Below are 11,160 nucleotides of genomic sequence, written 5' to 3' on the forward strand. Positions count from 1 at the left end.
TTATTATAATCTGAATATTTCAGAAGAAGAAGAGCAGCAGTGAATTGTTGAGTCTAGTAATGAAAATGCTCTAAGTCCTTGCCAGGTTATAATGGGAGAGATGTGTGTGGTGAGTAAGAACAGGCTCTCTATGTGAGTGAAGGCCCAACATTGAATGCTGTCTCTGATTGATTTTATTTACCCAGCCCTTTCATACAGAAAGATGGGCATTAATCACATTCAGCTGTTGTCAGACTCCAGGCTCAGCACCCCCACTGCACTTCCTGTCCCACTCTCTAGTTAGAAGGTGAATGGGAATACCCTGTGTGGGTGGGTGAGAGGGGGGCGGTGCACACGCCTGTGTCTGAGAGTGTATTTGTGTGTGTGTCTCCTTCTCACATGGCATCAGTAAAGGCAAACAACAGAGTGAGAGGTTGATATTCTCTATCTGCAACAGAACGTTTTTCTAGTTGTGCAGCAGATAGGCTTTTAATCGCCTCAGTCTGTCTGGCTCTGTGACAGATAATGGAAGCCATACACTGGGCATTCTTCCAACACATAACTCAACTATTTTAACAGTCCACACAACCCCATAGTCATCTTGTCTGAATCAAGCCTATCTCAAGTGTGATTGCACAATTCAGTCTACTTGTCCACTGTTACCTTTTTTTTCCAAACCAAAAATCACCAAAGGGAACAACTGAGTAGCTATGATGTTGCAATTTTTGGTTGGTTTTGTGTTTTAAATATGTGTCTTCTGCAAGTCTCTTTAGAGCTGAACTTTTGCTCTGACTTATGACTGCAGCTTGCTGAAACAGTCCTTTTGAATACAACCAGAACATAAAGTAAATCAGATATATTCACTGACATCTAAATAATGAGCTGACCTGATTTAACTGCAGCTAAGTGTGTCAGCACATAGAGATGTGTTGTAACATTTTCCTTCTTCTGACATTTCTTTTCTCTAACTCTGGAAGAATCATATGATGCCAAGGCTTCCAACAAAATGACCATGTGATGTTGTTTAACTCTAGCTTCCAGGTGACAGTGTTTTATGGTGTGTAGAATCAATTATGGATCTACGTAATCAGAGTCAGCAGCTCCCAATGTACACCGAAATGTTAGAGAAACACAAACATGTTGTTGAGTCACTGGTTGTCCTGTTAACAAGATGAAATGAAAATCACAAGATCTTGGATTGAAATGCTTCCGATGGTAGATCTAAAAGAAACATTGTAGGCTTCTTCATATGCCACTATAAGCCCCCAGCCCAGTATAGCAGTGGCATCCCATTGTTTTCTGGGGCATTGCCATCTCTGAGCAGTTACTCTGGCTGAGTGGGATTACTTGGCAGGTAAACTCCACAGCTCACTGTCCTGCATCCACTTCTGCCCTCTCTCTCCCTTGCCTGTCTGGAAAGAGTATACAGAGACAGAGCTCATTAACTCCAATATACCTCTGCTGACCCTAGCTCTGCTCACACATTTCACCTGAGCACTTGTACCCTCCCCCACATTCATCAACATAATTGCAGCAGAGGATTATAGTGGTTATGAATAAATGTCTAGTGCCACATCAACTACCAATAGCACAAGTGCACAGCACGCATGAAACATCTTGTCGGATGTGGACTTAGTTTTATTATATGCAAATATACCAATGCATTAAAAAAGAAAAACATCCCAACAAATCTTAATGGATCAAAGAAAGCATCTGTTATATCTCAACAACCCAACACCAACAAAAGTAATAGAATAACTTCCATTAACTTTCAATTTAGCAGCACAAGCAGTCACAGAACATCCACTACACGATGCTGTCGACTGCCATCTGACCAATGGGCCTACATGACCCCAATCAGCCACCAGCATAGCCTGTATCCATTCTGTCTGCAGCATCCTTTGCATATGCTCATAGCACATAGACAACATCCACCCCTCCCCCTTCCCCTGTGAGTCTGGACCACCAAGCTTCAGTCCAAGTAAGCCGATGAATTAATGGCACAAAGAGTGGACACTCAGATAAAGAGCCAATTCAGACCATTTCTGAATTTGATGAGTCATGTGTGTAGACAATTTTACATTTTTGACAACTACAGGCATAATAATCCTGTATTTGGCTTTATATTACATTTGTATCCTAGGTTTTTTTGTTCCACGAGACTTAACTGCATGCTGTAGGGCTCTAATTGGAGCTTGTTTCTATCAACACAGAGGAACCACATAAATGAGGAGCAGGCCAAACTTTAACACATGGCCCATCTCCTTTTGTTTACTGAAGGGATAATTACAATGTGGGTGGTGGGAGTGAGGGATTAGTGAGCATGAGCGGTGACTTCACACTCACAGTGGTACCCTAGGACTATCAGCGAGCAATAGCAAAAACGCTTCTTTAATTTTTTAGCAGCATTCTTAATTAACAAGAGATTTGGCCATCCATCCACCACCTTAAACTGCCCCCCCTCTGAGTCTGGGATGCTTTAGCACATCTGCTCTAGATCATCTTGTGTGCCAAAGGCATGATGACTAAGCCAGCAAACATATGGGAATTGGCACCAATATCTGCTAGCGAGTCTCACTCACTATAATCAGGCTATGTGTAGGAGCCATTGCCTTCACCCTCCTTTACAGTTTGAAAGGTAAATTGTAACTTCATCATCTCCATGATAGCTGATAATTGAGGTCCAACAGTTAGGAGGCAAATCATGAGAGCAGAGAGAGATCCCAAGGTCAGCAAGGGATGGTGGATGAGTGTTGGATGGGTTGGAGGTAAAGTTGAGTGACTGTAGCTGGCTTGAAGGTGGTTGTTATGCAACTAGATGTCAGGGAGGATTTCATGATGGTAGTCAGCAGTAGATCAGCAGTGATGCCCTGGAGGAGGGGATGGGGTCAAGAGGGCAGGAGGTAGGTCTGCTGGTGGAGACAAGTTTGAGGACTTCATCTGGGGAAAGAACAGCAAAAGCAGGGGGTGACTTTAGGAGAGGGCCCTCTTCTCGAAGTTGGTAACAACGTCTTCTGCAGAGAGATAAGAGGGAGGAGTAGGTGGAGGCAGGTTGATAAAATATAGAGAAAGTTATCTGGGGGTTATAAGCATATGATTGGAGTTTAGACTGGTAGAACGTTGATTCAGCTGAGGAGACAGAAGCAGAGGGAAGAGAGGGGAGATTGAAAATGGGACAGTGCTACCTCGTCTCAGCTGCCTGGAGCCTTGTACGTTCAACTTGTAAGGCATGTGGAGAAAGATATGCAGATCTAGAGGAGAGGGGACAGAGAAACATATAAAGAGCATGAGAGAGCAGATAGAAATGTGGAGGTGGCAGTGTCAGTGGAAACAGGACGGAGTCAGCAGGAGGGAGTAAGGAGGAGACAGAGGAGAGAGAGGAAGGACAGCGAGACCAGAAGTTATGCCAAGTGGTGATGGTGTGATGTGAGACCAGTTAGTGGAGAGGGAAATGAGGTGTTCAGAAACATAAGGAGAGGAAGCAGAGAGGTCAGCAGTGGAGCAGGCTCTAGAGAAGACAAAGTTTAGCCTATTGTCAGCTTTGTGAGTAGGACAGGGATGTGGGTGGAGAGCGTAGGAGATCGAAAGAGGAATTGAAACAAAATAATGTAATTGAACTTCTCTGTAGGAAGGTTGAAGTCACCTAAAAGAGTCAGGGATTTCCCCATCTTTAGGAAGACTGCTAAGAAGAGTGTCAAGTTCCTCTAGACAGTCATCAGGTGGATCTGGGGTTTGATAAAGGGCAACAATGTGAAGGTGATAAGTTGTAAAAACTGTAAAGTAGGACACATTGAACACAGCAGTATCCACTACTAGCCCAACCTGGTTGAAATTTTTGGCCTTCAGGAAACATTCAGGACTCTGACAGGCACTCAGTATCCACTTTATCATACACCTAGCTAGTAGGTAGGACCCCCTTTTGCCACCATTGTACACTAAATTCTTTGAGGCCTGGCTCCAATAAGGTACTCAAAATGTTTTACGGAGATCTTGGTCCTTGCTGACTTCATAGTTACTGCAGATTTTTCAATGGCACATGCTAACACCCCGTTCAACTTCATCCCAAAGGTGCCCTTTTGGGTTGAAATCTGTGGACTGCGCAGACCATTGGAGTAAATTTAAGTCACTGTCATGTTCCTGGAACAAGCTTGAATTGATGCATGCTTTGTGGCATGGCACAATATCCTGTTGGAGGTATCCATATGAAAAAGGGTAGACTGTGGCCATGAAGGGATGACCTGAGCAGCAACAATGTTTTGGTGAAATCTGGCATTTAAATGATGTTCAGTGTGTAATGTGTGCCAAGAAAACATTCCCCACATCATTACACCACCAGCAGCAGCCTGCACCATTGACACTAGGCAAGATGGATCCATGGATTCAAGCCATTTATGCCAAATTCTGAACTTGCCATCAACATGTTGCAACAGAAACGGGGATTCGACAGACCAGTCAGCGTTTTTCTGCTCTTCAGTCATCCAGTGTTGGTGATCATGTGCCCACTGTAGCTGCATCGTCTTGTTCTCAGCTGACAGGAGTGGAGCCTGGCATGGCCTTCTGCTGCTGTAGCCCGTCCGCTTCAAGGTTCAATGAGTTGTGTGTTCTGGGATGCCCTTCCGCACATTGCTGTTACATTGAGCTGTTATTTTCATACTTGCCTGTTTGCAAATGCTTGAAAAAATTTTGCCATTCTCCTCTGAGCTCTCTCATCAATGATGTGTTTTCACCCACAGGACTACAGCTGACTGGATGTTTTATCGGACTATTCTCCAAAAAAATCTAGACACTGCAGTGCATCAGAATCCAAGGAGGGCAGCCATTTCTGAGAGTTTGAACCCACGCGTCTGGCGCCAACGATCAAACGGTAAATCACGCAACTTGCTCATTCTAATGTTTAGTCGAACAGTAACTGAACCTCTCAACCCTGTCTGCATGCTTTATAATTATGCTTTATTTATACATTACTCACTGTCTGGAGGAGTGAGCTGTTGCATAAATGGGGAGGTGTACCTAATAATGGTGACTAATGTGACTAATGTGGATAGAGTGCAGGGTTTTGTATGTATTTTGTTTTGTCTACATGAGCAGTGTCCTGATTGTGCATTGTAATATATATTATATCACTTGTGTTTCAGTGAGAAATACATTTCCCACCCTGAGATCATTAAATATTACTGATATCCTTACTCTTAGAAAAGATGCCCCTGCTTACACACACTGTAACAATGTGTAACATATGTACAACACATGCAATTACACACGCACACACACATGCATGGTAAAGACTACCTTTTGGAGACTGTGTGCTGCTAGGGCGAGTTGGAGTAATTGGTTGATCGAGTGCTTCCTCTCTCCTCTCCTCTCATCCCACTTCCATGAATTATTCTCAGTCAGCCAGGGGAGGTGATAGATTGATGCACTTATCCAGCTGCGGACCACTGGGAACCTGCATATTCTAAAAAGGAAAATCAGCAGCAGAGCCAGAAAATGCTCAGGAAAAAAAGTGCATTCTCTGAGGAGTCCATTTCTTCCAACTTCTCTTTGCAAAGTATTTCTATTTTGCCATCATGAGTTGTCACAAGCTTTTACAAACTTTCGTTGAAAATATAGTTGTGTCCAGATAAGAGTTCATTCTATCCCGGCTCGCCAATAGAGAAGAGTGCCGCAGTGACATTCCACTAGGAGACCTAGATAAACAGGCTAAGACAAACGACACCCAGTAAGAACCATCTCTCTTCTCTAATCCCCCATGCCCTCAATATCAGGCATGATTGGTGGGGCTGGCTGCAGCAAGGCAACTATGGGAGCATGGGAGATCCTGGTGGGAAAACTCTTAACCATAATAATACCTAGTGCTATTTCTCTCCTTATCTGTACTAATGAACAAACTGGACAGGCAAAGATAGAGGTTAAGTGATCATTAGCTTATCCTGATGCAAATTTCATTCCTCTGTAACCTGTCAATGTGTTATGGTATATTTTACTCAGTGAGCACAAACAAATGGTCCCATTAGCCAATGTGTGTGGATGAGTTGGCACCACCTGTGAGACCAGACCGATATAAGAGCAAAGAGGGAATAGACCAGGTTAAATGAGGCAGTGGGCTGTTAGTGAGAAGTTATGCTTCATAAAGCAAAGGGGAGAGTAAACTTCTGCTCCATCTGCACCCAGCTGCTTAGCTTCTCTTCACCTCGCTCTGTTGGGACGCATGGGGAATTACCTCATCAGGCACACAGAGCTCTATGTTGATACAGCCTCTGTTTCTGGCCTGTAAATAACTTGCTTGTCCCCTTTACTGCCTCTCCGGAGGATTCAACCCAACTCTTTGTCGAGGGGTAGGAACAGAACTTTGTGAGAACATTATGTGTCCAAGCATTTACCCTCAAATCTAATGAGTGTACTGGCATATGGCATATTCTAAAAAGGAAAATGTCCTTATTAGTAATTAAATGACTAAAAGTATACACATCTGAGATTTTATCAGTGATCAATTTATCTTATTATATGGCAATTACACTAGGCCATGCATCTATAAACTCTCTATCTTCCATGCCCTGAGTATTATGCTTGTAATGAAAATAAATGAACCCAGGTTTGTGGCCTCTTTGGCAGAGGCAGTAAAGGCCTCCTTTAATGTGTCTGGTAGTGAGGAGGCACTGTCTGACAGTAATGAATTGTAATGCATCTCAGATGACCGTGGTGGAAACAGTCACTTAATTCTAATAAAATAACTCCTCTAGATGTCTCCTGGGAATTCAGAAAGCAGCATACAAGGATTTTATTATCTATAGCCTGTGTCATGTGCAATACTTGAACAATATGAATGACAAACAAAGTAGTTAGACTCTTAAATTCAGAAATGTTTTTTTTATTTTCAATAGCTTATTAGTCACAGCATATAAAAATGAGAACATTGTCATATAAAAATAAAGTGACTCTGAGGATTGTCCATTCGTCTTCAGATGGAAACTGAAATGCATCAGACGTAGCCAATGATATCTTTGCAGATTATGGGCTGCCGGCTGCCTGATTTCATGAGGGCTGCAAAGTGGTAGAAGTCTGTGTCCAGCTCATGAAGGCATGAGTGGGACTGATGGAAAAAGGGGGCTCTGGGCTGCGGTACCCCAACTGGACAGGAGAGGCGTTTGGGAGCATTGGCAGTCCTGTTAACACGAGAAGCGTCTGTGGACCTCATCCTCACTCTGCCCTCTACACTCTTGGATATTCCAGCCAGTTTCCTTCTCATGTTGACAAAGAAGCCTCTAGCCAGTCTGTGCCCAGAAGTGGGCTTCAGTTCAGTGGCTTCAGGGCAATCTGGCAGGTCCATCCAATTCTGTATGAGGTCAGCAAAGCTGTTGTCCCCCAGAACCAGAGGTTGACGGTTGCGTCCCCTGGTCAACAAGGAGTTTGTCCAGTCCTCTGGGTCACTGACCTCAAATGACGTCCACCTCTCTAGACAGGCATCGGAGGTGGATTTGGGTCTAACGCGTCCACTAGAGGCCCTGTTTGTGCGGAGGCAGGCGGAAGAGGACACCCTCACATTCCTCGTCCTCCTGAGAACCACCCCTTCGTCCTGCCACGAAGCCTCGGAGTAGCCCGAGTCAAACTCCAGACTCTTCTCACTGCTGGGAGAGCCCAGGCCCAGCCTGAGGCTGAGGCCCAGCCGGCTGCTTGTGTCGTCCTCCTCCTCCAGAGGATTGGCCAGACAGAAGGCAGAGTCGTAGGTGCTGGCCGTGCTGGCGTCGGACATCCGCAGGCGTGTATCGTGTTCTCGTTGCAACGCTCTCTGCTGACAAGCACGTGCCACAGCAGAGTGGCGGGTGAAGGCGGGGAGCGGGGTGCTGACAGGGGGCTGTTTGGCTGCAGGGCAGGTTCTCCGTAGCTGTTTCAGGTCTTGTAGTGACCTCATCATATATTGCATCTGCTCCCGTAAGCAGTCCCCGGAGTCACGTAGACAGAGCTGTGGGGATAGAAGAGAAAGAGTCAGACAATAGTTGACACTAAATCACACACTCTGGCACATCAATACGTACAGTCAAAGAGGGCAGATGAATGGATGCCACTCACTGGGTGATTTCAAAGCATTTCTGATAAACAGTTGTTGAATGTAGAATGGCTCTAATGACCACAGTTCACTAAATAACAGGGAGTGCTCGGCAGGCTCAGGCTTGCTCACTGTTTGTCATGTCGAGTTTCAACTATCTATAAAAAGAACACCTTTCTTCTTATTATGATCTTGTAGCTCAGCCATAGAACACAAACTGCTGTTAGAAGAACACAGCTCTACTATTGACGCATCTACAGTAAGCTGATTTATTTGTCAGTTAATTTACTTGACCACACCAACACCAAGAGTGAACGCCCTATCACCATTGACTCTACCATTGAAGTTATACAACTGCAAATCCATACAGATGTTATAATAAAGAGATCTACATCAATTTTTTAGCAAAAACATAAGTACATAGGCGAAGATCTAAGAGTAACTACTGGGGCAAGTAAAGGCTTCTACTGTGTACTAAGGAGAAACGGGGGCATTTTGGATCTTGGTTTAGCTACAGGGGGCCTGCCTCTTTAAGGGTGCAGCATGTCTGCATATGAAATTCAGCAGTAACACACTAAAGAACCTAATACTCCCATTTCCTCTCTGACTCACAGGATCCCACGCTGATTGGTCAGAATCAACCAGTGAGCAACGTTGGCTCACTCTCAAAATCAAACAGAGGGTAAGAGATCATGTGACAGTATGTGCGCCTTTAAAGAATATAAAGTGAAAAGGGAAAGATGGATTACATCCCACACATAAACACAGACTACTCAAACCTCTTCAAATGGGTGCATTAATGTAATGAATTATTTAGTAACTAAAAAAGTTTTACTTATTTCATATAGGCAAGTACAGCTACAGACTGAGGGTTGTACTGTTTTATCACTGAATTCTATATAATGGAGTTGAGAACAACACTATCATTTCCAGACTGTGCTGCAGCCCTCCGGCTAAAAGAGTGTGACACTGAGAAGCTGAACTGACAGAGGTGAGATATGTTTAGACCATGAGTAGAGGAGAACGGAGAAAATCCCAACACAGGACACAAGTTCTGTTTGTGGGACTAGATGTCCACATCCAATACAACACAACATAAAGGTACAGTTCTTTCCTCCATTCACGATAGTACACTAACCTTTGAACCTGTATGACCTCTCTCCTCTGTGTCTCCACTGTCCTTTAAAGCATTTGACCCTGTTACAAGACTGTCTGCCCTTATTTGTTCTCTTCATAACTCTGCTAGATGTTGCAAGAACTTGAGAATGTAGCCACAACAGATTTGTGTGCTACAGTCATGAGCCAATAAAACAGAAAATTCAATAAAAAACAGACAACTGCAAAAGCTTTCCTCACCACGGACAATAGAAATGAACATGAGCTGCAAACCAAGTGTTCGTTCCAAGCATCCCCATATGCTTCATTACTTTGGGAAACGATTCAACTGTCAGTATATTATGTTTACTCCAACAAATGCATGGATTCACACTGCAGAGGCATTTGAGCATCACTGACCGGTCAGCCGTCTGCGCAGTGTTGCACTGGCAGATGTTGTCTCCATATGTTGGAGGACACTGCTCCTCTGTTCAGATTTAACGTAAACTAGTTCAACGTTTACTAATCATGTGCTTTTTAATAGCACGCCAGTTGAACGAATTGGCAGGTAAGAGTTATGCAGTCCACAAACAAAACGAGCCAAAGAAAAACAGCGCAAAATGTAAAAAATAGTATGAAGAAACCGAACTCACCATTTCTTTTCCTTTCATCTGCAAAGCTCAATTACTGCAAGAAAAAACAAACATGGGATCAGTTGTTACAACTTTTAAAGTAAACAGGCATAGGCTACATGCGCTCCCTAAGAAATTTTAACAGCGCTTAGTGATGTAGGCAAAACTAGACAACACAAGTAGATAATACTCACATCTAATATGACACTTTCTGCCCAAAGGAACTCATTAGTCCCATAAAAAAAAGAGATTTTCCGGGCTTTTCAGCGGTGTTGGGCAGACTCGAGTGTTATCCGTGCGGATCCCGTCCTGGCCCCAGTAACTGTGCTGTGCAGATGTGCTGAGTGAAATCTTTAGTCCGCTTCGCCCCCTTTTTACAGCAGCGCGCTAAGCAGCCAGTTAGAGCGTCCTGCGTCTGAATCAGCCAATCCCAGCTCAGCAGGCTGACTGAGCGAGGTCATCTGCAAACCCCAGCTGTCTGCTGCCACACTTGAAGACAGACAGAAATATCTGCAAGAAGCCCACAGAGGTTAAAAAGTTACCTAAGGCAAGGGCTGCGAAACCTTTTCAAGTCAAACACCCCATAGAGACATGCTCTAGACCAGATTATCAACCTTTTTCATATCAATGAGCCTAATTTAGTCCACATTAGACTATTTTGTCTCTCGGACCCAAATCTGAGAATATTTTTATTGTTTATTTTATTTTGTCCAGAATCCCATGACTATCTGTATTGTAGGTAGAGAAATAACAGAAACGATGATCAAAACAGTCATATTTCTACATTCTCTAATTGTGTAATGGTGAAAATAATGGTGCAGTTTAACAATTCATCAGTTTACTGTGGACCCCCTGGAACCCCCTCAAGGACCCCTGGTGGTCCCCGGACCCCACGTTGAGAACCACTGCTCTAGACCAGATTATCAACCTATTTCATATCAAGGGCCCTCAAATGTAGTGGCCTACACCAGTGATTCTCAACCTTTTTCATATCAAGGACCCTAATTTAGTCCACATTAGAGCCACAGACCCCCATTTGATGAGATTTTGTCTCTCGGACCCAAATCTGAGAATATTTTTATTGTTAGATATGATTTGCTCCAGAATTCCATGGCTATCTGTATTGTAGGTAGAGCGATACCAGTCAAAGTAGGATCAAAATTATTTTCTAATTGTGTTAACTTAAATTAAATAATGGTGAAGTTTAACAATTCATCAGTTTGCTGTGGACCCCCTGGAACCCCCTCAAGGACCCCTGGTGGTCCCCGGACCCCACGTTGAGAACCACTGGCCTACACATTAGGGCCATGGACCCCATTTGTTGAGATGTAGTCTCTTTGACCCAAATCTGTGAATATTTTTATTGTTAGATCAGATTTTGTCCAGAATTCTATGACTATCTGTATTGAA

At 43.8% G+C, this 11,160-nt stretch overlaps 1 protein-coding gene across 1 annotated transcript; it reads right to left on the reverse strand.

Annotated features, from left to right (window-relative positions):
• Positions 1 to 6,832: 6,832 nt before the first annotated feature.
• LOC139925249 (PAK4-inhibitor inka1-like) lies at positions 6,833 to 10,080 on the reverse strand. The gene is made up of 3 exons (XM_071916535.2): positions 9,945 to 10,080; positions 9,772 to 9,805; positions 6,833 to 7,939 (listed from the first exon to the last, which is right to left on the reverse strand). The coding sequence occupies exons 2-3, from the start codon at positions 9,787 to 9,789 to the stop codon at positions 6,959 to 6,961; spliced, it is 999 nt and encodes a 332-aa protein (XP_071772636.1). The 5' UTR covers positions 9,790 to 9,805; positions 9,945 to 10,080; the 3' UTR covers positions 6,833 to 6,958.
• Positions 10,081 to 11,160: the final 1,080 nt, after the last annotated feature.

This window comes from Centroberyx gerrardi, chromosome 5 (assembly GCF_048128805.1).
Source record: "Centroberyx gerrardi isolate f3 chromosome 5, fCenGer3.hap1.cur.20231027, whole genome shotgun sequence".
NCBI classification, from domain to species: domain Eukaryota; kingdom Metazoa; phylum Chordata; class Actinopteri; order Beryciformes; family Berycidae; genus Centroberyx; species Centroberyx gerrardi.